Source organism: Parus major, chromosome 9, assembly GCF_001522545.3.
Source record: "Parus major isolate Abel chromosome 9, Parus_major1.1, whole genome shotgun sequence".
In the NCBI taxonomy this organism is placed as follows: Eukaryota; Metazoa; Chordata; class Aves; order Passeriformes; family Paridae; genus Parus; species Parus major.
Window position 1 is genome coordinate 15,615,270 of NC_031778.1, and position 27,780 is coordinate 15,643,049.

General features: G+C 43.9%; 2 protein-coding genes across 2 annotated transcripts in view; one reads left to right on the forward strand and one right to left on the reverse strand.

The window, feature by feature from the left end:
* Nucleotides 1–762, forward strand: part of LRCH3 (leucine rich repeats and calponin homology domain containing 3) — a 59,227-nt gene extending 58,465 nt beyond the window's left edge. The window contains exon 23 of the mRNA XM_019007790.1: nucleotides 253–762. Within this exon, the coding sequence (XP_018863335.1) occupies nucleotides 253–381 (129 nt within the window). The 3' untranslated portion in view covers nucleotides 382–762. The remainder of the gene's footprint in view (nucleotides 1–252) is intronic.
* Nucleotides 763–3,670: 2,908 nt separating this feature from the next.
* Nucleotides 3,671–27,700, reverse strand: IQCG (IQ motif containing G). Its single transcript, XM_015637606.3, has 10 exons — nucleotides 27,558–27,700; nucleotides 23,702–23,849; nucleotides 20,047–20,273; nucleotides 18,853–18,981; nucleotides 16,896–16,977; nucleotides 10,711–10,872; nucleotides 10,040–10,114; nucleotides 8,414–8,545; nucleotides 7,115–7,216; nucleotides 3,671–6,634 (listed from the first exon to the last, which is right to left on the reverse strand). Exons 1-10 carry the CDS (start codon nucleotides 27,578–27,580, stop codon nucleotides 6,506–6,508), a joined length of 1,209 nt encoding a protein of 402 aa, XP_015493092.1. The 5' UTR covers nucleotides 27,581–27,700; the 3' UTR covers nucleotides 3,671–6,505.
* Nucleotides 27,701–27,780: the final 80 nt, after the last annotated feature.

Here is a 27,780-nt window from a genome sequence, read left to right on the forward strand (position 1 = left end):
TTTTTCAAATTCTTATTCATAGAGTTTTCTATTTAAAGAACACAAGAGATTAGCCCAAGGCCACCTTTCTTGAGCAGTCAAGGTCATGGTTCATTTGTCACAAGCAGAAGTCTCATGTCCTACCCCTGTATGTGTGTGCTGCCTGTCCATAACATTTCATATTTTGGTCACCTTTTGCTTAATTTTTTTTTTCTTTTCAGTTGAGTGGTTTTCATCCATTTTGTTTTTGTCTTTGTTTTGTTCCCCATTCAGGAGCAATTATGTTTGCCTCTGCATATTTTAGAAGAGAAGGGTTTGACACAGGTAGCTGTGACTGTCCAGGCGCTCCTGGAGCTGGCACCCCCAAAGCAGCAGCCACTTCACCACTTGTCTGCTGTGTAAAGACCTCCGGGACCTTTTGGGTTACCTTGGCTAAGCAGAAGGACCTGAAGACTTTACTGCCCATGCAGTGCATCCAAACACACAGAGCTCTGTTCTAAGGAAATGAGTTTCCGTGATTCCTGACAGGAATGTTTTACTTCATTTCTCCATTTTTTTGGAGATCACAACAGTTTCCAGTAACATTTTTTTATTACTAATATTTTTGCCCCTTATTTAAAAAAATGAGAATTCATTGGGAGGAGGGCAGGGAATTCCAGTGGCTGGCTATTTGGAGCTAGCTGTAGAAACTGACCTTGCAGGATGAAGAAATGGGTTAGAGTTTGGAAAGCAATTCCTAGAGAAATTTGGAAAAAAAAAAAAAAAAAAAAAAAAAAAAGGGAGGAAAGAAAAACAATAAAAAAAAAAAAAAAAAAAAAAAAGGTGGTGTGTGTAGTGGGCACACAGGGAGTTAAATTTCTTTCCTTACCCACAGGGTGCAAAGAAATGGAATTTCTTTGCTTCCAAAGAGTGGGTATTTCTATTATTTTTTTTTTAATTGCATCACACTATCTTAACCTGCAGTGTTTGATAACAGGGTTGAACCTCACACAGCTGTCGCTTGCTTTGACAGGTCCTCATTACTAAAAGTCAAAGAAAAAAACCACTTTTTTTTTTTTCCCCCCCCAATGGAAAAATTACTGCATGTTTTCTCTGCCAGAAACACCTTAGTAAAAGATACCAAGTCAGATCTGTTCAAATGGGCTTAATCCCATCAGCATTCTTGCTGGGTTCACTTTCTCTTTGGGTTTTAACATGTCTTTAATCTGAACACTTCTCCAACAGCAGTGGAGGGAGATTGCCCCTGTCCTCACATCCCCTTCTGGTGGTTTTGTGGGATCACCAGAATCCTGCGCACTTCCCTGCAGTGGGAACAGTGCCAGGCTGCCCTGCTGGTCATTAGAAGCCCTTTGAGCTAAGACATTTATGAGGGGCTGAGGCATCCCCTGCAGGCACAGAATGAATCATGTTAAGAGCACGTTTCTCAAGTTGCCCAGGTAGGCTGGGTGTTGTCAAAGCAGTGTGTGCTAAGGCAGCTCTGAAGTTCTGAAGGGTTAGACAAGGCTTTCAATAAAGCCCTTTATTAAGTTGGAGCTTATGTAGAGAGATATGCTTTACAGAACTGCTATTGCTTCATTCCTCTTTCCTTAACATAAAAATGGAAATTCACTGTGCAGAAGTGGGAGAGGCAGCTGACAAGTTTTGCATTTTCCTGGAAAGCTGATGTGCAAAATAAAGACAGGTCTGTATGCTTTGGTCCTTGTGACAAAGCCAAGTTCACTACCTAGATCAATTAACAATATTTTTTTTTCCTCCCCCACCAAAAGGCCTCACAAAATCCAGCTTTCCACCCCTGCAGTTCCTTTGTCAGGTGTTGCCCAATTTAAAGCATCCCTGAACGTTATGCTACTAATACATGGTACATGAGGGTTCTGAAAACAACTCCAGGAATCAGCCATATTCTCTCTGGGATCTATTCGAAGCAGAATACAGCGAGAGGATTTTATGCAGATAAATGAAGAAGAAATAGGAACAAACTAGCTAAGAGTCATTTTTGCAGAAGTAAAACCTGCTGTGGGAGCTGCCAAAGACTGGTCTTAGCTGCATTTTTCCCCTTTTGATTTTGTTTCCATTCTGTTTTGCTTCATGTATTTCTTTCAAGGGTCATTGTGGTGATTGGTGAATCCCCTGTTTCTCGTAATTATTCCAGTTGCTTCTTATTGGCATTGATTGGTCACATTCGAAGTGAAGAACACTTGGAAGGTGTTTAAGAGTGCCCAGCTGCAAAGAGAAACCTCCTCATGCTGGGCAAATGCAGTGCCCTGAGCCCTGCAGGGAATAGAAGTGCCAGGAACTCACAGCACCCACAGGAAGAGCAGCTCCACACAGGCAGTCTCACCTGCTTAAGTAGTTTCTGTGTTTCACTTAATGCCATGGGTGAGGAGTGTTGGTCATTCCCACAGGGTTACACAGAGGTGTCTGAAGTGTCTGCTGCAGTTTGCTGGGGGGAAGATGCTGCCACTTGTAGGTAGCACCACAGACGCAGACAGTGTTCCTGGTGTGTTTGTCTCTGCACGTAATTTGGAGAGAGGGAGGCATTGACTTCATCTAAGTTTCCAACATTAGGTCACCCGTTGTTACAGGGACAGTTGCATTTAGCAGCACACCCATCACAGGCTATTTAAATACCCCTGGTTGAAGAAAACCATTCCCTTCATGGAATTGCGAGGGTGTGGTGATTGTTCCAGCACTTAAGGAAAATGAAACTTAACAGTCAGTACTCAGGTTGGTGGAAATTTTGTCATTTGATTAACAGTAGTTTTTAATGGGGTAGGGGTTCAAGTGTGGCCTGAAAGAAAGCAATTTCTTATTGCCATGTGTGGCTCACAGTCCTGAGTGGCTTATGGCCACCTGTGGCTGGAGGCCAGGCAGGCAGAGAGCCCCTGGCACCAGGTACTTTGTTGTGAGCAGCATTCACTCTGGCAGTTTCAGTGTAGGTAATTGTGTTCCGTTGACATTTGTAGTCTTATGTTTTCAGGCTGGCAAGCACTAAATCTTGTCCAGATGCTTAAGAAAAAAATCCAAACCTGAAGTTTCATTATACGGTTTATTTAATGTGTTACACCAAACCCACCTCAGTTCTGTCTTACAAAATCGGTTGGGATTTTTCAGTGTAGTTATGTGCAATTTTTGTTGTGTCCCATGAAAACAGTATTTGAAAGAAAACATGTATAAAGTTCTGTTCTGTGTGTTAAAGCAAAGAAGAGACGGTCTTTCCTCTTCGGGGCATTTGTGTTGGAGGATGTGGGAGGGATCCACCTCAGCCCTCATGCTGCTGGTGTTCCTACTCTGACTCCATGGTGTCACACTCCATCCTCAAACCTGGTGAGCCCTGAGCAGTGTCTGAGGCTCTGCAAGGTCACACACTCCAGGTGGAGTGGCCCACGCACTAGGGAGCCCCTAATGGCACTGGGGGGCCAGGCCACAGCTGGGGGTCCCCCCTTTGGAGGAGAGGCCTTCTCCCCTTGCTTCAAATCCACCAGGGACAACTCTACAGCACCAGAGCACCTCTGTTGTTCTTGGTAGCAGCAGGATGGCAAATGGTATTCTTATTCCTTCATGACTATAAATGGTTCTTGGAAAAACTGTTTTAGAAACAGAGGACTTGTAAGGTGAATTTGGACATCAGAAATTCTTTTGTATAGATATCGTGAAGTTCTACAAAGTGATCTAATTTTGTTATTTCTGAAAACAGTGTAAACGTGTAAGTAATAGAGTAAAGGATTTTAAAGCTTCATCCCATGCTGTATGTCTGTAAATACATTCCATAATTTCTGTTACATATAAATGTGTCTGAATATTGTATATTTTAAATTGCCTGTATTCTGCCAGTAGTGTGACCTTCTAGAACATTGATAATATAAAAGGAAACCTTGGGTATTTGAAATAAAGTTTTAAAACTTACATGAATTGCAGTATTTCTCCTACTGTTTTTCTGTTGCACCAACAAATGTCACATCCTCTGTGTCAGCTGTTTATTTCCCTCCTACATCATCCCAGTTGGCATTTGATGGACCTTCTTTGATTTTCTACTTTTCATAGTTAACCAGGACAGGAAAATCCCAGCCACATCAGAAGCTGTTTCTTGGGGGTATTTTTAACCTTCACAGATACCAATTTTGTACAGAATCCTTTGCTTATCCCTCCACACAGCCCCTTGTTTTTTCCTTCTCTGTATAAATTAAATACATTCTGGTTGGGGTTTTCTGCTTCCAGTCCCATTGCTCCTTGTTCTTGTCCTTTGCTTTTGGTCTGTCTTTGGTTTGAAGTGCAAAACTCACCCTTGCTTCCTGACTGTGCTGCATATGAAAGTTTTATTCTTAGCCAGAATGTTTAGTCCTCTTTTCATCCCTCCTCATCACTAGTTTTAATAATTTTTTAAAATATAAAAATGGAAAGCCTAAAAATTGCCAGAGATAAACAAACCCACCCTGCTTTTGATACCCTTGTGATGCTCTTCCCTGCTCACCAGGCTGCTCCAGCATCCTTGTCTGACCTGGTTACTCTGTCAGCTCCATTCCTGATTCTCTCAAGGCTGCCCAGCTCTCTTCAGGTATTTATTTCTCCCCTTCAGTCTAAAGCATCCTCCTAACCAGCTTCCCAATCCCCAGCCTTTCTTCTGCATTTAATTCCCAAGAAAACCCTCTCCAAAGGGCATATGATTTCCCTGAAGAAAATTCCATGGATGGAATTTTACATTTTGATCCCATCTCTCCACAGCTGGAAAAATGCAGCATTAGTGACTGTGGCACAGTTCCTCAGAAGCGCTGGGTTTGACTCTGCCAGGCTGTTTGCTTGGCAGCTGCTCTGCCCAGACACAAACTCCACTGCGGTTTCCGTGGAGCGAGGGGAGGCTCGCAGAGAGCAGCGAGCTGGGATGAGCTGGATGGGTGGCACTGTGGCCACAGCCCCCAGCCCAGAGTGTGTGGCAGGTCACAGGTTACACAGCTGTGCCCCCATCACTACCCTGCAGTGGCCTCGTGGGAACATGACGTTCAGCACTCCATGGGGAAACTCTGTTCCTCTTTCTTTCCAGAGCTACTTCATTCTCTGCTGAGAAGCAACTGCGGCCCAGTGTAAGATTTCAGTTGTTTGGTTGCATTAATAAAATGTGCCTGGAGTTTGACATAAACAGCAGAGATCTGCTGCCCTCCATCTCATCCTGCTTTTCCTTAGATCAAAGCCTCTAGAGAGTTTTATGATCAACCTTCCACCCAAGCAGGTCACCTGTTAACACCCCCATCACATAAAGAAAACACAAGTCTCTGGTGAGTACTGAGTCAGCAGCACATGAAAAAGAAGAGTTAAAATGAGGAACTTAAGTCCCAGGTTTGCACTGAGGCACTTCTTGCAGTGGGGTAAGCACAGTCCTGGTTCTGTTCCTACCAGCACTGAGACGGAGCAATCCCTGGTCTTGGCACTGCCTGAGAAGCGTTGGAAGCAAGGGAATTTGCTCAGTACCAGTGCTGGAATGGGAATTTGTTCAGGTTTCAAACAAGTGTCCATGCTCCAGTGGGAACACTGGCACTTCTAATGCAGTTTGTCTGGAACATCTGAAACTTCAGCACTCCCCTGACAGCCAAGTCTGCCTGATAAGGCACCAGCACCTTCTGTTCAGAGTTCTGAGCCACAGGCTCTCGGCTCATTTTTTCAGCCATCTCATGTGAACTTCAGAGCTCTCGGCCCAGTTAGGTTGGACACAAGGAGGTTTGGATGGGGCCAGCATGGGCTAATCACAGAGCAGAGCAGACTCTGGTTTGAGATCATCTCCCACGTGGGAGGGTCAGAAACCAGGCAGCTCAGCCACAGGGCTTTGTGCACAGACCTGCATGTGGACGGACAGTGGTGTGAGGAGCAGGGATTCCCTGCTGGTTGAAAAGCAGCTCTGCTCCCTGCCTTCAGCCCCATCCCGCTGTGTAGTGGCGGAGGGAATGGCTGTGACAGACCAGCTCCTGTAGGCAGCGTGGCTGGCTGCCTTTTCCCTTTGTTTCCTTGGTGGTCAGAAGGTATGTGGAGCTGTTCTGTCTGTGCACTGACACTGTGCAGGACTGTGGGAATGGAAACCTGTGTGCTCTGACTGCACTTGTGTTTACACTGCAAACTGCTCGTGTTCTCCCCTGCTGACCTGATGCCAGCGCTGGAGGCGTGGAGAGCACAGAGGGAGCCCAGCTGGGGGTGCCACTGCCGGTGCTTTGGGGGCAGCAGAGGCGGTTCTGGGTGCAGAGCATCCCATGCTGGTGAGTTACTGGGCTGGTAACAGGATTACCTCCCACTGTCTTGGTTCCATAAAGGACTTCTCAGGGGATATAGTGTTTCTCACTGGTTTGATGCAAATCCCCTTTCTGCTGGGAAAAAGGCTGTACAAGGGCAGCTTTAAGATCTTAGTGCAGCTTTACCATAACTGTGTCTGCAGGAACTATGTCCTCCAGAATTGCCCAAGCTCTGTTAAATGGTTTATTTTGTCCTTTCAGACATACCACAGTGCCCTGCCCAGCAACAGTCCTGGAGCATATCTGTGGCCACTTTCTTACTTCTTTTTTCCAGATTTTTCCTTGCCTGTTTGTTTCTCTGCTAACTGTCCCTTCAAATACTTCTCAAGCTCCTTGTAGCGGCCAAGGAATCTGCGGACCATTGTACCTTTCCACCACGCCTGCACCTGAAAGTGAGAGAGAGAGAGAGGCTTGAGGGGAAATCACTTGCTCTGGTACTTCATACAATTCAATCCCTGGAGAGTCTTTTCTGTACTCCCCAGCCACAGAAGGGAACCCCCAGCCCATGCAGCAGCCTTTGGGCCTGTGCTGGTTGTGCCAAAGGCATCCACAGCTGGGCTGAGGGCACTTGTTGCTGGGGGCAAGGGACAAGCAGGGCCACTAGCCCATGACCCTCCCTGTATCACCTGTGCAGTGATATTTGCAGGAGACTGGCTGCTCCCCTTTCATTTACCATCTCAAAGCTGCAGCCAGCTGCCAGCTCTGAGTGTGCCCCAGCAAAAGGAACAAGCTTTGTCCTTTGCTTGTGCCACCACACACCAGCCAGATTCCTTGGGCTGTTTTCTGCCTGTACAAAGCCTGTGGCACAGATTATTAGCTCCCAGCTGCTGCTGGAGCAGCGCTGCCTCAGCTTTGCTCTCCTTTACCTTCACAGCACTCTTCAGCTCCAGGGCTTCCCGCTCTCTTTGTTTTCTCTTGTCCTCCTTTTCTGTCCGGTCAATGATGATGGTTGCCTGGAACATCAGGCACTGCAAGAAAGCACAGGGGTGGCAAAAGCCATGACAAAGATATTCCCTAAACTGCAAGGCCAGCCTTCAGGGCTCACTGTGTCCAGCCATTTGCCATGGCAGGGCTCACCTGGACCCTGGTGTAAGGATTCTTTCCCTCTGCTGCCGACAGGTCTCATCCTTGCTATACACTTCCCACAGCCCTGCCAGGACTGCTCAGGCCCGTGGGTTGTGGTGTCCCTCTACACCAGGGAGCTCCAGGGCAGCCCAGGGATAATGTGTGAGTGGGGGCTTTCCTCCCCCACCTCCATTATTTGGTCTTTCCTAAGTCCAGATGGCAAATGTTGCTCATTACCACCGTCAGTCCTCAGGCACTTGGAGCTGCTGCCAAAGTGAAACCTCTCACCACGGCCTGGGTGTAATTAACCCCTGATCCCTTGCTGTAAAAGGGCTGGCTGATGGCTTCCCAGGCAACAGCTGGTGGTGGGGAGGACACTTGGTCCCCCAGGCTAAGCAGCAGATGATGTACAAACACACTGGGGACGCTGACATGACAGTGTAGAGTGAAGAATGAGCCCACAAGCAGGGAAACATCCAGCTCAGTCCCATCATCTCCAGCCCACGGATGGTAAGGAATGTTTACAAGTAAATTCCTTCTGGTTTTAAAACACACATTTTTCTAGATGCTTCTCTCTGTTCTGTGCTGCTGTTCTGCTGTGATCAGAGCCCAGCAGTTAACCAAGAACCCAGTAGGGCAGGAATGGTTCTACCCAGATGATAACAGAGCTCTGTGCAGCTGGGAATGTGTGTCTGCAGGAAGGGATGAACTGCCTTTTCCACTCTCAGTCTGTCTTACCCTGATCTTCCTAGAAGGAGCAGATTTGTTCAGACTCAGGCAGCAAAGTAAGGTGAGACATACTGATGGGATGGGACAGTACCTCTGCCCCTCACAAAGGCTGTCAGTAGCTCTCTCATTACTTGCTGGTATTTGAAAATTGGTAGAGGGGAAACATCATCATCCCTCCTTGATGTCACAGGTGGCAAATGGAAGATGACATCTCAGCCATTGTCTTCCCGAGACAAGTGCTATAATCACAGCCTCTGCCTCGAAATTACTGATTTTTTTATCATGGTCCTGGTTCCTTATCCAAATGACTGTAGGAAAAAGCCCAATACAATTTTGCATGGCTGAACACTGCGATGCTGCTGATGTCTTACCTCCTTGGCAAATCTCTGCATCGTTTCCAAGTTCTCTGCCTTTAATGCCCTTAGATCATCCAGTTCTTCATCTTTTGCAACAGTGTCTTTTTTATACTTCTCCATCCAGTACTCCAGTTTCTCTTTCACCTTCTGCATGGGGAGAGAGTGGTGCTCAGCATGGTGCAAAGAGTGCACAGAGGTTTGCTACTATTACATGGCCTGCTTTCATTATGGTGGTGAGAGTCCTGTAAACTGTGCATGGTCAGTGTTTCCTTCTCATTTTGAAAGGATCAAACCCCTAAGACTACTCATAAATTATGGCAGGGCTAGTTCTGTGCAGTCAGTCCTGATGAAGCAAGTGACAGCCAGAAGCCATTCTTTGTGTGTATACAGAAGGAGGAGGCATTAAAAAGCACAATTTGTCAGTGGGAGAGCTTTTATCCTCTGCCTGAATCCCTACCCACTTTCTGGATTAAGCTCAGCACACCAGGAATAAGGTCCCAGGGGACAGCACTTCACGCTATTTCAGGTTGTGAACTTGGCTTTGTGTTCATGAATAGGGCAGGTGTTTCTGAAACAGTCACCCAGATGACTTCCTCCTATTCACCAATAACTTTTCCATAGCAACCACTGTGATTGCTTCCATGGAAAAATAATCTGAGGAAAAGCATCAATCTCATTATGGCATCACAGCTGGACACAAAAGGGGGATGGAGGGCATGGTCATCCTCCTGTCTGGGGGCCCCTGCAAAGCCACCAGCTGCTGTCTGAGCACTGAGGGGCTGCTGCTGGCCCGGCTGCTGGAGGCCAGCCAGGCTCAGAATGTACTTAGGCAGTCCCCTTGCATTGATCAGACCAAAGCTCTGGGGTGCAGAGCACACTGTTCAGTTGCTCCCATGATACAGCACTGGTTTGCACTCAAATTATTACATTTTTTAAAAGCTATTATTTCCTATTAAATTCTATACTGGCAGTGGCATCAGGTACCCTGCAGTAGTCCAGGTTTTCTTCCCATCATACCATTTATGAGAGGTTTTGCAGTGTTATTCAGTTTAAAGTTATTCACTGTTAATGGTAGGAATGCTCTGAACCTCTGAATCAACACCACAAGGGTAGTCATGCTGCTGAAAATGTGTACAGTAGTTGTGGGTTAGCAATGATCCAACCCCAGTTCTTCCTCAGATAAAGCTGATCAGCCTTTTGGCCAACTGGACTGGCAGTTTGTGTCATTCCCTCCTCAGTGTCCCTCCCCTCTGGCTCAGCCCTTGGGTCTCTGAAGCTGCTGCCCTTACTTTGAGCTCTTCACTGTGCTGCTGGGAGCCCCAGTAACTGCCAAGGAGGACCTAAATAAAGTCCAATTAGCCAAATGCAACTATCTGAGAGAGGAAAAATCCATACCACCTGAATAAACAATGTTATTAATTACATGAACCCTAATTTTAAGGAAATATATATATATATGTAGCAAATCCCAAGCCTGGGAGAGCTGACTTAATTGAGATTTGAGAACAAGTAATCATTCATACTGCAGCAGTCATTAACCTGGTATATTTGATGGAGCAATTACTGGTTACCTTTAGGCACTAATCAATGATATGGTGTTTATAGGTTGCTATTTAATCAATAGCTGACAATCACACATACCTCATACTGTTGTGTGAGGAAATTATCAGTCTCCATGTGGAGGTGAATCTCCTCATCAGTTTTGCTCTTCAAATTCTGTGATCAGAGCAGACAGAACATGTGTGAGACAGTGTTGGAGTGTATGTGTGTGCACACACTGGTGCTGAAAGTTGAGTAAAAATGCTGGAGTTCTGTGTAGTCCACAGACATTTTTTCCAGTGATAAAATCAGCCGAGGCAGTCCCTGCTCCTGGACTATCCATGAAAAAGAAACAATTAGATCACACCTTGATCAGTCAAAGAAAGATGCTTGCAAAACCAGAACAGTCCAGTTCACCTTAGAGCCACATAAGCAGCTCTATCTGTATAATCTGCTGGGAGCTCAGATTGCTAATACCTTTGTAACCACCCCTTTGGATATACTTCTGGGTCTGGTTTTCTGATCATGGCATTACTTTAAGCATTCCCTGTCTCCTAAAGCCATGCCATCCTTGTTGTTGCTGTTTGCAGCATCATACAGAGAAACAATAGAAGAGATAAAGGTTTCTAACCCAAATGAGTTTCCTGATCCAGTTCAAACAGCTGTGCTGGTGACTCTAATGCAGAACAAAGAGGGCATCTGAGGAGTGAGGGAGGGCTCTTCCCTTTCTAGATGGAGATGCCTTCCAGTATGGGCCACGGGGAAAGGCTTACCTGGATTTCCTTCTCCAGGGCATCCTCTGCACTGCTGCACTTTTTCTGGGTCAGTTGGATCTGGAGATCCATGTTTTTCTTCATGTAGTTACTCTCTGTGTTCAATTTGGCCGTCATCTCTTGAAGCTTATCCTTGAGGTGATCAATAACCTTGTCTCGGTTCTAGTGGAGACAAAAGCAGCACAAAAGCAAGCCTGGAGACTGAGGTCAGCTCACCATTCCTTAATCTCTCCACTTCCTGATAAGGTCAGAAGAGACAAAGCTATAGGCTTCACTTTCCTTGAATGTTGTTCCATTTCAAGGAAGCATTTCAAAGGTTAGTTTGATCTGTAACCCATAGAGACAGCAATAAACCCATCAGCAAGGAGTGATTGCCTCTGGAGAGGGCAGAGTGAGGGACAGAGGGGGACAAGGCAGGCCTGCTCTCTGGTCAAGAAATTCATTCAGTCACACTTAGGATAAATATTTAAAAAGCCAAAGAATTTTAACCACTTAAAGTTAGGTTTTACTTCTACTAACATCTTGCATTAGACTATCTCAGTGAGGGAGCATCTGTAAGAGGAGGATAATGTATCAGCCCCACAAAAGCCAAAGTTTGTTATAATAAAACATACTCTATTCCTTGGATTTATTGTTCTTCTAGTTATGCAGCAACTGTATAAACACAGCCTTAGGAACAGGTGCAAATCTAATCCTGACTTGCTAATATTTTCAAACAGTTCTTTCTTGAAATCTTACCAGGTAGATGGTGCTCACTTCATTATGAAAACATACACCCAGGGCAAGGAAGCAGTGTCAAGGAAAAGCTGGCTATGAGGTCCCAGCCTCTCCCCATGCCTTGCTTTGCAATGGAGCTGAGCTTTCCTGGGGCAGAAAACTCAGTTTTCTGTTCCCTAGAGTACTCCCATAGGCCAGAATCCTGAGTGGTTTGTCCAGCTTCTGGTGCATGCTCAGGAAGCAAAGTGCATTTGCTTGATTTGGGATTGCTGTTTTGTTTACTTATTTTTAATTAATTTATTTGAATAACAGATAAAGATGCATTACCCTGGGGTTGGAACTTGGGACAAATGCCTCTAAAATGAAGAGTTTTTTACCAAGTTAAAAGGTCTTCAAAGCTTCCTGTGTAATTATGCAAGATCAATGTGAATGTACCCAACTGCTCCATTACAGCCTTTCTCTTTGCTTCCCTGACGTGCTGTGGTGGGTTTGATATTCATCAGCCAAACCTCTGAAGATGAAATACCAAAGTGCTGGCATTTTTTGAAGCCCACATATCTTGTCTCTGAAGCACCTCACATTCCTTAGCTGTGTAAACATGGAAAAATGTCACAGGAGGAAGCCAGCTCAATGGTGCTGTGTTTGAAAGCCTTTGCAGCATGACTCATTTGGAAAAGGTCCTTATAAGAACAGCTGGGAACAGTTAAAAGGAAAATCCTTCCTTCTGCACCCCTTGTCATACATAGGAAGAGTAAATTTATGAGGCTCAGGATAATTGGGGCCTTGGCTGATGCTGTTTTGTGGGTTCAAAGGTGTTCACAAGTTTTTGAAGGTTTCAAAACCAGATACTATTTTTTTTATGGCCATATCATCATATGACTGCAGACAGCTACAGACATGAGCTGTTTGTGCCTTATTAGGGTTTCTGGTCATGGCCTTTATTTTCCCTGGCATGGAATTTTGGTGGCCATTGGGAGGAGCTGTGTTCCTGGTCAGTAGACAGGGGATGTGAGTGTACCACTCTATTTTGAGATTGTCTTCCTGTGTCATAGTGTCACATAATCATGTCTAAATTGAAGAACCAGCAGAGAGACTGAGGAGATGCTAATTAAAACAAAGCAAACCCACAGCTTTTTGTGGTGCTGTGGCTCAGGAAAGTCAAACACTGCTGATGTCAGTGTGTTACTGCTATCTGCTCAAGATCTGCAAGCCGGCCAGAAAATAAAGGTTCAGTCTAGGTTACAAGGTACTCAGAGAGTTGGAGCAGAGCATGAACTTCTCACCAGGTTATTTTCCTTTCCATTTCACATTTTAGTAAAAAAAAAGTGCTTTTGATTTGAGTGCCCGAGGCCTCAGCTGGGATGAGGGCCCATCTGCTCTGTTTTCTCTGTTGAATGGCATGTATGTGGTTTGGATTTGGTCTGTGGTGTTGTAAAACATCCTGGTTAGAGGTGGGGAGTCTGGGGGCTTGGTTACACAATCCAAAGCAGACAGGAAGTGAAATACAAAACCCACTGCTGGTTTACAGCAGCCTCTGCCTGGCCAGGGAAAGCCAGCAGGACGCAAGGGCAGCTCCTGCTGCAGGACCTGGTGCTGCAGAGCTGGGGCACGTTTGGGATTTAGCTGAAGGTAGTAAATGCAGCAGTAAATGCCCACAAGCTGTGGGTACCATCTGCAGAGTGTGCTGTTCCCTGAACTTAAGGGACAGTAACTGGGAAAATGAGTTAGTATTTATTTGTTCTGGTTTATCATAGCAAAGGTCCATGCCAGAACACGGAATGCTTTCATAGCTGATGCAGTAAATCTCAGGGCTGCTTGTTTGGGATGACTTCAGCATCAAATCTGCCAAACCAAATCATCCCTCATATCCAAAACGATCAGTAAACTGGCAGAGACCAAGATCAAAACCCAGGAAATAGTTGTCAGAAGCCAGTCTGCTTCACAAGCAGGTAAACAAGCTGATTTTCTCTGATCTCTCAGCTTACAGACATCAGCTGAGGGGCCTGCCTGTTGTCACCTGGTACCACAGGATTCTTCCCTGCAGATGCTGTTTGGCTGCAAAAGCAGCTGCACTTAGCTGAAGACCTTATCCACGCTCCTGTGTTTTCATTTACTTTGATTTATCTCTCTTGTAAGTGCCACCAAGATCTTCCAGCTCTTCCACAGCAATTAGTGTTTACAGTCGTAAAATACAGCTGGTTACAAAAATAGCCCACAGGAGTAAACAGTCTGAGGAATTCTCCAGCAGTCCCATGCTGCCCATTTGGCAGGGGAAGGAGTGCTGTGCTCTGTGCTGACAGAGGGCCCTGCTCTGCCTTGCTCCCACAGCGAGTGCTCAGAGCTCAAGGCTCTTCTGGCAGCTGTGGCATCTCAGCTTGCAGGGCCTGGAGATGTGCTTGGATCCACACACCTGCTGCAGCCTGGGCTCGCTCCCCTGAAACCACAACAGGCAGCCCTGCAGGCATTTCAATAAGGCTTTGCCTGCACCACTGTCCCAGCTCCAGAACACCCTCAAGGAATGTCTGTGCCCAAGGGACAGCGGGGCTGGCTGTCACCTGGCGTTGACAGAATGGCTCCTGCAGCCCTTGGCCAGCGCAGTGCTGATGCCAGCAGCTGCAGGAGAGCCCCAGGAGGGGCAGTTTGCTGGCAGAGGGGGCAGACCTGTTGGCAACAGCGCTCCTGTGGAAAATCCTGCCCCACTGGAGACAGGTTTGGATCTAGTGCACCAGCTCCAGGTCCTACAGTGCTCCCTGGGGCTCTGCCAGCAGTGAAGGACCATCACAAACCTTGTGCCTTTTACTGTATCTCCAGTAGAAACATGCACCAGTGGGTGTGTACATGTGTTTAAAACATTCCACAGAACACTCCATTGATGCATTTGTCCTCCTGGGAGAGGAAAAGAGAAGAAACATGGTGGGTTTTAATCTTACTTCTAAAAGCATGACTGAGTGATGCACTGATACAGTGGATCTGGGTGTGTTATGACAACTGACAATTAAAGTTACAGACCTGTTTTCACTGGTACTGTGGTGCAATGGCTTGGATTTCTGTCTGGTAGATGTAATATTACTGCTTATTATAAAATTACACCACTACCTGCACACATGTATGACATGAGTACACCACAAAACCTACAGGACATAAAAAGTCTTCAGATGAAGGGCAATGCATGAATGTTACATTTTACATTCCTAAATTTTTATGTTAAGCCATGTAATCCTATATGATATTAATCCTCTTCAAAACCCACACAGACTGCTGTTACTTGTCCAGGAAACCAGAGAAAGTATTTTTATAGAAACTAGAAAACAAACACTGCAGCAGCAAACAGACCCCCTGCAGCCAAACCTGAGCTACCAGTGCTGCTCCTGCATAGAGAGGTAAGAGCAAAACCAGATGCACTATTTCAGCTCCTTTAGAGACATCAGTGCTTTCCAAGAGAAAACAAAATAGAGGAACATTTAGCATTTGATTTGTGTTCCATTAGTAAGAAAAATGAGCTGAGCAGGCTAATACACTATTAATTAGCATTTTATTAAGAGGTAGAAAGGCTGAAAATACAAATTCACAGCAACATGAATGAGACAAAAGCTGTGTTTTTCTGGTTCTAGGATTAGATTTGCTCGCTTTTGTTTTCTCAGCCATGTAGGCTTTTGTCTACAGGTCTGTGCATTATTATTGTTGTTCAAAGTACTCCAAAGTCAGCGAAGCTGTATTTTTATTTTTAATTAGTTGGCAAGGTGACAAATCATGCAAGTGTCTGTAAAACTGCCTATGGGAAAATCCCATATGAAGCAAATAGAAATTATTATCCCTTGGGAGACACAGTGAGACACCATTATTTTTGGCACAGGAGGAAAGCAGTACTTTAAAGTAGTCTTGTCTTTGATTTGTTATCAAAGCTGAAGCTATAAGGAAGCTCAGAAAAGGACTTTTAAGCTTGAAATATTAAAAGAAAAAAAATCACAGATGACTGCAAATCCCACTTGATGAGGCAAAACCCAAAAACTGAATTAGCACTGATAGGACAAAAAGAAGAGACCCCTCTCAGCATGGGAGCTACACACATTTTTATGACTGCAGGAGGTAGGAGAGGTGCAGAGCAGGACACAGAGAAGTGGCCTCCTGACTGTGGAGTGCCAGGACGTTGCTGCTGGTAGAAGACAGGATGATTACAGCCCCTGGGAAGGAATTAAACCAGGACTGGGTCCATATATTGTGTGCACAGACATGGTGAGGTTTGAAGAGCACTACACAGATGGAGAACTACCTCATCATTCACCAGCCTGGGAGAGCAGGAACTTCCCAGGAGCCATCAGAGTCTGACTGAGAAGGGACAATATGAGAAGCAAATAGGTCCCTTGTGTTTTTACAACTGTCCTGTATTTACAATTAAACTTGCCACTGCACGTGCATCCAGGCTGCCAACACAAAACCTTTGTGTTCTACAAAGCAAACTTCACCAGCATGTCTGGGGCTTAAAATTTCTCACAGCTATATCCTGATTTAATTACTGTCCACACTTTGGTCCAAAGACAAAACTCAGTGACACCAATTCTTTCCTCAGATGCCCTTGCTCTCCTCTTGCTCACTACTGAACCAAGTGTCTGATTCTTGTTCCTTCCCCCAGCCCCTGTACAGCTTTGCCCCAGCTTGCCTTCTGCTTGTTTGCTATCACACATCTCCTGCCTCAGAAGGGCCAGTCTACATTTCCATGTTGAATGAGCATCAAGTCTGAGCTGTCTGGTGAGCATCAAAGTGACCAGTGATAAGCCATTCAATTGATCTGCACTTGTGTAGCAAGTCTGACATTTCCAGAATGCCCCATATTTACTCTGCATGCACACACCCTTTGCATGATGCAGACAGAAGGGCTGAAGCTTTTCAGAAAGATTAAGTTGACAGCATATGTGCAATAACATTGATCTGCCCTTGTGTAGGCATGTTTGGGATTTTCTGATGTCTGGAAGCCTAGAAAAAATAGATTAATAGAATAACACTTTCCCCAGATGAAAATGTAAGTAGAAAAACAGCCTGCTCCTATGATAGGTTTCTGTCCTTCTTGCTCCCTTTGGCACACTTCCTTCTGTGCCAAATGATCTGCCATGACTGAGTATGACAGAACCTTAGATACTGTTATCTGCAGATAACCTCTTTCTTACTGATTGCAGGTGTCTGTGCTTTGTCACTCCCAGCAGAGTTTTTTGGATATTCTAATTTGACCACAGTCTCTCATGATTATGAGCATTTTGAGCTCCCATTTGAAAACTATCAGACACTGCTCTTGAACTCATTAGTAGGCTTATTCCAAATACAAATCTTTATTGTAATTATTCTACTTCTGTACTCCTAAGTGGTGGCTCATTGTGTATGACCATGGCCTCTCTGAGTGCTAGTTCCTGGGCAGCAAAGGCCAGCTTCCTAACAGGCTTCCCCCTGGCAAGATGCCCAGTGCTAAATGCTCTCACCTGAAGGTCATTATCAGTTTGTTTCTTGACATCTTGCAGCTGTTTCTGGAGTGCCTTTATCTCCTTCTTTCCCTTTTCCTCCCTAAAGTGGGAAAATACAATTACTTGAATGTATCAAAAAAGACAAGAGCTGTTTACCTAGAAGGAGAACTTCCTGTCTCCTGATACGGTGTGGTAAGTTAAACAGAGTTCTCACCAAAACTATTGACTTGGTCAGTAAATCCTGAAAGAAGAGGTGCACAGATTGAGCAAGGCAGATGGGAACAAAAGGGAGAACAAGCCAAAAAAACAGGGGATGCTCCTGTTGAAAGCCTGGAATGAATTCGAGGACGATGCGGTTACTATAGCGGAGAGGGAAGATGCCTGTCATTGAGTCACCGTTTCTAGACTTAGGCAAAAATGCCCGTGAATCTATGCAGAAGCAAGCCTGAGCAGCAAAGAGTGCCAAATTGTGTTACGTGTATGAGAATGTTGTTTCTTTCATATCAGACTTAAAATTTTCCACAGAACACTGTCCCAGGTTCTGAGATCCATGAAGTGATCTGAGTGAAGACCAAAAGCTAGAGAAGCATTCATCTGTCTAAAACAAAACAGATGTAGTAAATATTCTAGGTATAATTATCTTATTCAGAGTGCTTCTCTAAGCTTTTATGCTTATGATTAGTTTTAAACCCAGTAAATACTACAGTTGGCCCCTGAAACTTTGTATCCTATCCCAGCCTTACAATCACACATGCATTTCATTTTCAGAGTCCTTATCTGGGTGAATGATGAACAAAAGCTTCTGATAAGGAGTCCCTGTCATCTCACTGCATATGTCTTTCAGAACAGTGTATTTACACAAGACCAGGGAAGTATTTATTATCTTGTAAGAAGATCAAGTTCATTCCATGAAAAGAATGTATAGTACAACATGGCTAGATATGATTGACAGAAGGGGATAAAAAGGATTATGTCCTTTCTGATTATAGTTTGTCTGCTCTTTTCTACCTTTCAGTATTGGATAGTTACTCCACAGCCAATTGCTAGTATCATTCTTGCTTTCTGTCCTTTCCACTGATAAACAATATATCCCTTGGTTTTAGGCAGGAGAAGATTTGGGTTTCATGCTTGAAGTCACACATTCCACTGAAGCTGGGGATTTGCCCTGGAGGCAGATCCCTGAGCAGCCAGGGGCTGTTCCAGTAGTTTGGACTCCTGACAAATCATGACTGAGAGCAGCTTTGCTGTGCACCCTCAATGATGGGCCCAAGCTGCTACACGCAGGTAAAGTGATCAAATATTTGTCTGATGACTGAAATTCTCTCTGACAGTCTTGGGACTGAACCAGAGCTTTGCATGCTAAAAAAACCACCAAACCTCTAGAGCTCAAAAGTTTGAGATAAAAATTCACCAGTTTGAGATGATAACAAATGTCTACCCTGAAAGAATTGGGACAGGAGAGAATCATAGCACAGTGGCTGGTGGATTAGCCTTAAATAAGACACCTCTGTCACCATCTGTGCTAACCCCTCACTGCTGCTGGTAACAGGGAGCCTATTAGCATATGGGTCAGAGCAGAATCTCCTGGGCATCAGACAGCCTAAAGGCCATATGTGACTGGCCCTGATTTGAACAGATTCTCTGCTGCTCTGGCTTTCACTGGGGACAGGAGTAAACGATCAAGGACCTCCTACATCACATTATGTTTTAATTGAAATGAGGCATTTGTACTCATTCAGCCACTGGTGTCCACCATGGTCAAAGTTCAGGCAATTCCTAGATCAGTATCAGACCCATCCACTGTTTCTTTCTGAAGTGGAAAAATTGCAGTTTGCAAAGCAAACAGAATAATTAAAGTTTAAAAAAGTATCCTTTCTGTATTTTGGTTTTATTGGGTGTTATTTTCTTTTCAGCATGTACTGAGTGGGGATGGCTTGCAGCATTTAAACGGGGAAGAACTGAACACAACACTGACCTGATAAGGATGTCAAAAAACTTGTTCTTTTTTGCCTTCTCTCTCTCATTAGCATCTGTTAGGCTACTAAATGTTCCAAATTCCTCCATCTTTTTAATAGTGAGTGTAATTACATTACTTGCATACTGCCTGCCAGGAAAAAAAAGGAACACAACAATATTTTACAGGTGCTGGTAGTACAGTGTCTGACAGTTTTATCCATTACTGTTTACAGTAAAATGTAAGGAAATAAAAGATCCCTTTTCTGGTTTTATCAAACCCAGAAGTGCTTCTCCCATGGTATCTGCTTATTGTATGTCTGGAGAACTCAATATTAGGAGTTGGTTGAAGTTTATAATTTAAAAATCTGTCCTGCATACTACTCGGGGAAGTTGCAAAAAGGCACAAACATATCTGTGCTTGGATAATGTGTTGCCATTAAGAAAGCTGCTGACCTGCAGTAGTGGTGACAGGTGGACCTTAGAAAATGAGACCTGGTGATGCAACACATGGGCTTGTCCAGTTTATTGAATGTCATGATGCATGTGGCATTTACATTTTAGCTGCATTTCCCTCATTTGTGTTAGAATCTTCTCTAAACCCATTGTTGAAATGATATTAAATGACAGAAGCCAGGATGCAGAAAAATGCATACTGAGCATTCAGCTCTATAATCTCTGTCAAACCAAAGGCTGCTGGTATTTCTGCAAATCAGGGCATTGGTTTAGGTGCAGGAATAAAATTTGTTTCAAAAAAGAAAGAAAATTTTTAGTCTTTATATAGATTACCTTTTCTATAATGGCTCTAACTGCCACAGAAGCTCTGTGTGCCCTGCAGAGTGACTTGAATTCAAAAACAAGGTTCCAGTCTCCCTTTGCATGTGGGATCTGCTAAAGGAACCTGACTCCAGGTATCAGAATGTGAGCACTGATTAGTGCCTGGTATGATTTCTACCCAGGCAACCATTATCAATGGGGTAATGTTTTACAGCTCCATTCAAAATATACTGCTGGTCATTAGGTAGCATCCAGAGACAAGCAAAGGCTGGAACAAAATTATCTCTAAAAGATACCACTGCTGTCCTTAGAGGAACTCCTTCCAGACAGAGATTGATGTAGTCTGGAAGTGGGAGAGTGAGGAATTTGTATTTTTGCTTTCAAGAGGTAGACTGAGAACTTTACAGCTCTGAGCATCCCTCATAGGTGCTTTACTCACCTGTCAGCATAAACTTTTTTGAGCCTCTGTGCAGCCCGAGTGGTGTGTTTCTTGGGCCTTTTGGAAGAATGGCGAGTGCTTTTTTGATCTTCAGTTTCCTCCTGCTGCTGCTTGTGTTCGGTGTTTTTCAGGGTTGTGGAGGTAGCTGTTTCCCCACTCTCTTGCTTTCCTGACATAAGCTCTGAGGGTTTATTATCCAGTTCCTTCTGGACCATTTCTTTCATTTCCTGGATGGGAATGAAAGGGTATAAGGGAAATAAGAGAATAAGGAAAGAGGGAAAAGGGAATAAGAGAGACCTGCTTGCATTGCACAGCAGAACTAAGCCCTCTGCAACATTATGTGAGAGGAAGGAAAATCAGTAATAAACTGGAATGAGGTTATACTGAGAGCAGCTGATAGTGTATGTTACGTTCTACAAAGAGTGGAAGATCAGAAACATTTATGTTGGTTAGTTTTGAGCACACAGTGTAGCTCATTCAAGCTTATGGGCTCAAAAGTCCTAAAGTGACAGGACTAGAAAAAGCCAAAAAAGGTGAATTCATCCACTCCAAGAGATGATGGTTCACACTGTCCTTAATCTGACATGTTCTTAATGGCCTCCAGCAGTGGAGACTACACACCCTCCTGTCAGTGCCAGCACCTCACAACTTTCTTTACCATAAGAAAGTTTTTTTCTCCTCAACAGCATTTGAATCCCTGGCTTGTTGTCCTGGCCTCTGTAGGCACAGAGAACAAGTTGTTCCCTCCTTTTTTGCAGCAGTTTTTACAAACTGGAAGACTGTTAGCCTGTTTCTCCTCCTTCTCTTCTTAGGTATTTCCCACTGCCTGTCACCACAACCTTTCCCTACAATATTATTGTTATAACTAGAGCTGTGTGGAAATAAAGGTGATAGACTTTCTGTCTGCTATCTGCTTAGCAGGTTTTTCGAGAGAGTAATAGGAGAGGAAATATAATATGAATTCAAAGGAAAAATTCAAAATATTGGCAGCTCTCTCTTTCATGGAAAGGTATATTGTGATTGAGTGCAATTTCATTAAAAAAAGAAAAGCCTCCAAAAATGCAAAAGCACACTGTAAAATCAGCTAAGCTCTTGCTTCTAGGAAATTCTCTTCTTTATGTGTTATGGATAAAATGCAGGTGTATATACTGGAACATTAAAAGAGAACATTTTCTTGCCTGCCTACCAGCATTTCTGTGGCTGAACACTTCATAACAGCACTGCTGACTGCAGCTAACACAGCCTCTGCCATCCCCATCCCTGTCTGCAGCTGCCTGCTCCCCACCCTGGCTGCTTGGGGAAGTGGACAGAGAACTCACTGTGATTAAACATTTTCCAGCTAAAAGGAAAAAAAAAAAAAAAAGATATTTTTAGCAGCACCAGTTCTCAGTCCAGATTCTTCCACAACCACACACACATTTGTGCCAGCAGAGCAGAGAGGGCAGAGTTAAAACAAGTGGTCAGGGCAGCAGCTGTGGATGCCAGGAGTACTTCCAAAAAGTTACTTGTCAGGCAAGTCAAGCAAGGCTCTGTCAGAGGTCTGAGGCGCTGCTGCAGTCTGTGAGGACACTGCAAGGGACTGCCTCATGCTGAGTGTTTTGGACAGCTCTGGACTGGGATGGATCAGCCTCTGGCAGTGCCTGACTCACCAGTGACTAGAGAAGGAGGCTAAGTGACTACATGCTTAACTTTTGGGCCGTTAAATTTACGTTAAATGAATCACATGCAAAGCATACACAGACCAATGAAAATTGCATTGTTAATTAGTAAAAAAAAGGGCTTAAATAGCTGGTAGGTGACAACTGTACTTCAGAAAGAACTAATTTTGGCAATGTAGATTTTATGAATGTTCTGATACATGTTTTTTAATGTCTGGGAAAGTTCAGCCCAGGCAATAACTGGGTTGTCTGTGAACAGTAGGGACTTACACACTAATAATCAACAAATAACTATGTAAAAGCAATAAGTTCGTAAACTGCATGTGTTACCATCTGTGTAGTCTCTTAAGTGCTTGTCTGTTGCCCAAAATTCAGCAAATAGAAAGGCTACCTCCCTCTGGGGCATGCACTGCATGAAGCAATGTGCAAGAGCATCCAATCTGGAAAATCAGTGAGGTGCTGGCCAACACTGTGATTAATCCTCTCAAAAATGTCATCAACTGAAATTTAGATGTCTGTCTTTGAAGATACCATTGATTTGTCTGCTTGATAGAGCTCCAGGGTACTTTGCAAATACAGATCTTGTATAAATACAATGAAAACAGCCAAATGTAAACTGAGAAACAGGGAGGAGTAGCAAATTACAGAACACCGAAATTAGCAAGTAGCTTCCCTAAGCCATTTTCTTGTTTCTTGTTTCTAAAATATTTCCTCCTCAATTTGTTTTGACATCTTTAAGAACACAGGGTTTATAACCTGTGAGAAAGTTGTGTTCTGAGAAGTGACTTAGTGAAAATGAGCATCTGTGATTGAAGAGAAAAGCGAAGCTGTTTTCTCTATAATTTATGTGTACCTTCAGGTCTATCAACCTGAGTCTGTGTGTCTGAAGAGGACAATCCTGCTGTCCCAAGATATGCTCTTTCTCTGTTTTGCTGCTGGCACATGAGAGGGAGAAGCATCCTCTGGGAGCAGTTGAGGCCGGCTCCCAGGAGTCTTTCAGGGGAGCAGTGCCCTCTATGGCACAGTCTCAGCATCATGCCTGCCCTGAAATTCACTGTAACCCCAGCTGCTGCTGCTGCGGCTTTGCCATGGGATTTTTGAAAAGGTAATACGGAAAGGAAGCACGTAGAAAAACATTATTTAACTTCCTCTGGCATTCTTAAGTGGTACATTAGACAGAGTGAACACCATTAGATGTCAAAACTCAGATCCCAGTTTTTATTTTCATCCTGGTCATGAACTTTTTTCTTGAGCTCATCTTAAAAAGGTTTCAAGCCTGCTAAAACTGGAAAGAACCTGCTGTGTCACTTACAGACCACAGTACTTAGAGCCATTTACCCCTCAGGATGGTCCCATCCTGATTCCTATGTCTAGCAGCTACCAGAAATGTCACACCACCTTCCTTCACAGCAACAAACTCTTGCCTGAGAATTAGGAATTCCCTGTTCTCCATATCTCTGCCCAACCATCTTAACTATGATGCATATTAGAAATCAACTACTAATTAATGATCACTGAGAAAGGGTGGTTACTAATATATTTTGAAGTGCATCTTTCTTAATATATTGTGGGAACAAAAGGAACTTTGGCATGGACTCAAAGAGGAATTGAATTACCCTGGTTTTGAGTACTTTGAAATACCTATACATTTCTACTTTTAAAGTAGCTCTGTATCTACCAAAGAACCTATATGTGTGTTGCTTCCTTCTCCCCAATTCTTTGTGTGTTGTGTAACCACTGAGATTTTAAAATTACAATCTCAGAAACCTCATCTTGGATCAGAAGGGTCCTTTGCACAAATTCTTGACCAAGGCTTCTCAGTGATGCTGCAGTATAAATATTAAAATTAGGTCACTTTTATTGTGTTTCTTCACCCAAGAGTCATAGAATCACAGAAAATATATTTGAGTTAATTTTTTTTTTAAATGCTGGTGAAAGATATAAGACAAAGAAAACACAAAGATATGATACACATCTTTTTAAGCAGTGGCACATACACGGTTGATGTCTGTCTTGTCATCGTGTGGGACTGGCATGATATATCCAATAATTGCAAGTTGATCCACACAGTTCTCCAGCACAGCACTAAACATCAGAGCTTCCAGATGAGTGATTTTTTCCATTTGTTTAGTCTGTCTGTTCTTACTAGGAGGAACAAAGATAAAAGATACCAGTCAAAAAAATGCTATGGTGTTAGTAATGTCAGTAACAGTAGTTTAAACTAAAGGTAGACCCGAAATAGCCTTATTTGCAGCCTTACATATACTTCCCTGGCTTTGTTTATAATCTTCCATACAGTGTTTACAAGAGGAGCTGTGCTCTGCTAATGGCTGCATTCAGGGACAGTGGGAATGTTTAGCTTTCCCAAAACAAAGATGTCCTGGTCCCTCCTACAGCAGATCTGGGTAGACAGGCTGAGAAGGGAGTGGGTATGGAGGGCACAGACTGGGTGAGGTGCCTCTTTATTCAGTTCAGGGGGAGCAGTGGTTCATAGTGGACTTTGGGAAACAACAGAAGAAAGGTGCCTTTTTAAAAGGAAAAAAGAAATCCATGTCCTATAAAGTCTCAGACAGTGAACCTTCATGCTCTAATCATTCCTCCATATCACTGTGTAGCCTTCACACTTCTGTGATCCCAGTCCCCTCTCAGCAGGAACTGTTACCATCTTAAGATGCTGAAAGTTAAACAAGAACCAATACCTGGACTGAGTAAACAATCTTTAACTTTCTGTATTTTATTTTAACTTGCACTTCTAACATGAAACTGCTCTGACATACACTTGAGCACCCCTTTGCCTTGCCTACAGATGGAGTATTGTGAAAGCATATCTAAGGAAAAGTGAAAATTCACTAATAATCCAAAAATACCTAAGAAAACACCTGCACAACAATGGAAAACTTCTCTGAGAATTTTAATGTTTTGATATGCCATTTGACAATCCCTCCAAAACCTGTACATACAAACCAGGTATTTATTGTACAATATGTAGACAGGTATTGTAGAATACCTGCAGACTGAGGTTCTGAGTGTCATTGCAATGGAAGTATCAAAAGCCACTAACAAAATTTTAATTTGGCTGCTCTACCTACAACTGGATTTGTGCCATCTATAAAACCCTTGCATAAACATATGCTAAGCCTGCAAAATATTACAGCCCAACCTGTAAGCATGCCAAGGAAACACACCAGGCAGTCCCTGTTAGCATAAGACATGGCCATATTCGATGAAAATTAAAGAGGTTTGGATGCAGCTGTGCTGAAGCTGTTACCACTTGTTCTCTTCCTTTTTTGTTGTTTCTGTTGAAGAAAATACGTAATTTACAGTTGGACCATGAAGTTAATTTCACTTGGCGGAAAATAAGGGCCACTTTTCAGAGCTGGTTTATTTGATGTCTGTTAGTACAGAATAGGTAAAACAAACAAAAGTAACAGATTTCACACATTTATTTCCTGATGTCCCTGTCTATTGCAGGAAGTTGTTTAATGCAACACGTGTTGGAATGTGTTGGAAGAGGGCACAGCTCTCCCTGGGGATAAGATTAGAAAGTGTGCACGGGGCAGTGACTGGAACTGCTCTCATTAAATCCGTAGGAAGGGCAGATACCAGGGAAAGACAGAGGTATTTAAGTTAAAGGATAATACTGATCTGGGTCAAAGGAGAGTAATTTCCCCTAAGCCAGGCAGTTATGATAAGGTTTCTAACTCCTGAATAGATGAAAATACAGAACAGCCTTTTAGAGGCAGCAAATTTATTTCAAGAAGCTTGTTTAAATCATGGCAGGAAAAGATAACAGCAAAGTAGTGATTCTGAATATTATTAATATGTTCAATATACTTGTATTTTTCGTACCCACTTACCTGTAATTACTTTTAGCAGGGCTTTTGGTGGTCACTTAGGATGAAGAAGGAACTGATTTCAACCCTTTGCTTCTGAGATATTTTTTTTCCTCTCTTTTATCTTAATTATAAAAATATGTAACAACTTGAGAGGAATTTGATAATAGTGTTAAAAAAAAAATGGCAAATGATCTGTATAATACACTAAACCCATCACATTTCTGTTTAACCTTGGAATCAATGATAGAAGTGGAGATGCAGTATTTTCACAACAAGAAAGGCAGTGTCTCCAGTCAACAGGCACTAATAAAATAGTCTTCGATGTTTTACTCATTTTTATCTTTTTCAGAAATCCATGATCCATGTTTTGAGTCTAAACAACCTAAGAATAATCTATTTATTTGGAGTCCTAATGCTAAAAATACGGTGAAAAAAGATGTGTTGGGAGATAGCTGTGACAGATGATTACAGCAGCATTTTTGGAAGAAGAAATAACATGTGCAGCTCTCATAAGAAAAAGGGACTTATTTGGAAACAAAGGAGGATGCAACAGATTTTCCTCTTTTCCATCAGCAGCTTCTGACCAGGAGAGAATTAACTCAGGATATTAATACGTTTTAAGAAAGCTGGCAGCTGGAATATTTCTCTAAAGCCCCTTTGCTGCTTTGCTCCTCATGTGTATCTTCTCTTACATCCATATCCTTGCTCAGCAGGTCCATGTGCCAAGGCAGTAGAGTCTGTGCTTGTGTTAAGTTGGAAGGAAACCACTGCCTGGGGCATTAGCAAACACTACAGATAGGAGCTGCTTGCTCTGGATTTTAGTGTCAACACAGTGCCCTCAGACCATCCACTGGCATTGTCCTGCATTGTTGTATTTGCTGAACTCCTTCATTAAACTCTTATTAACAATATTTTTTTTTAAAAAATGGAGTATGTGAAAGATTCAGCTTTCCCCATGAGTTTTGGATGACATTCTTTCCCTGCTGATCTAAAGGGAAAGAAAAACATATCAAGTAATAATTTTTAAAACAACTGTATAAAAGGTCTGGCCTCCTGTTCCTTTGGGGATTGCAACTCCCTCTGCTGTGTGAGAGTTCTGGATGTACATTTCTCCCACCCTGCTGCCTGAGAAATGAACATGGATTCAAGAGCAGCATTTTGTTCAGCATTCCTTGTAGTCAAGCAAAGAGACTCCAGTGAATTCCAGTGAGAAAACGCATAGCTGAGAATGTTACATCTCCTTTCACTCAGTTTGGCAAATGATTGGCAAAGAGATTCTGAATATCCACAGGAGCAGCAACTGAGCCAGAAATCACAAGTAACTTGATTTTTACCAAATAAAGGACTCTTGGAATGCAAAATAGGTGTGGCCCTACCTTACACAGCTCTGCCTCCTACTAGAAATATTAGGACAGCAAGATGCTCATTTTGAAAAATAAAAAGGGGAAGAGGAAGGGCAAGGAAAGGGGAGGAATGGAGAGAGGAAGGGGAAGAAAGGGATGGGAAGAGAAGGAAAGGGAAAGAGAAAAGGACCATCAAGGTTCCTCAAGGTTTCCCTTCCCCTAAATCACTTCAAGTGCTCAGACAATGCACCTGAGTTTCTGGCAGCGTGAGGGAAGTGACAGAAATCGGGAGTGAATAACCCTGACGTGAGCACACGGGTTAAGTACATGCTTCCTAATCATATTTAGGAAAATAAAGGAATGTGAGACTTGATTACAGGGATTTCAGTGTCGAAATATTGTTTTTGCCTGCAAGGCCATATCGGGGATAAAATAAATGTCGAGATGATTCACTGACTCAGGGTGAGAACAGAGGACGACGAGCAGGGCCCGGAGCCCACCCCGAGCACCAGGGGCTGCTCTCTCCCTTTGCGCTGTCTCTCTTCGGGGTCCTCCGCTCGTTCCACTGCCGCTGCCCGTCTTCAGCCCTACCCAGACCGGCCCGGCCTCCCCTCAACCTCTCACCGGGATCCGCCCTCATTTCCCCCGGTCCCGGTCCCGGTCCCCGCCCTCACCGGGATGCGCCGTCCGTCTCCATGGCAACCACCACGCTCGGGGGCCTCGGGAGGCTGTCCGACTGGTGCCTGCACAGCGGGGCTGGGGCCGCCCCTCCCGGGATCGCTTATTCGGGGTTCGCCCCCGGGGAACGCGGGGACGAGACTCGGGGACAGGACGGGCGGCACGGGCCCGCTGAAGCACTTTCACCAAATCGGCGCTGCTCACTCAGGCAGCGCTCGG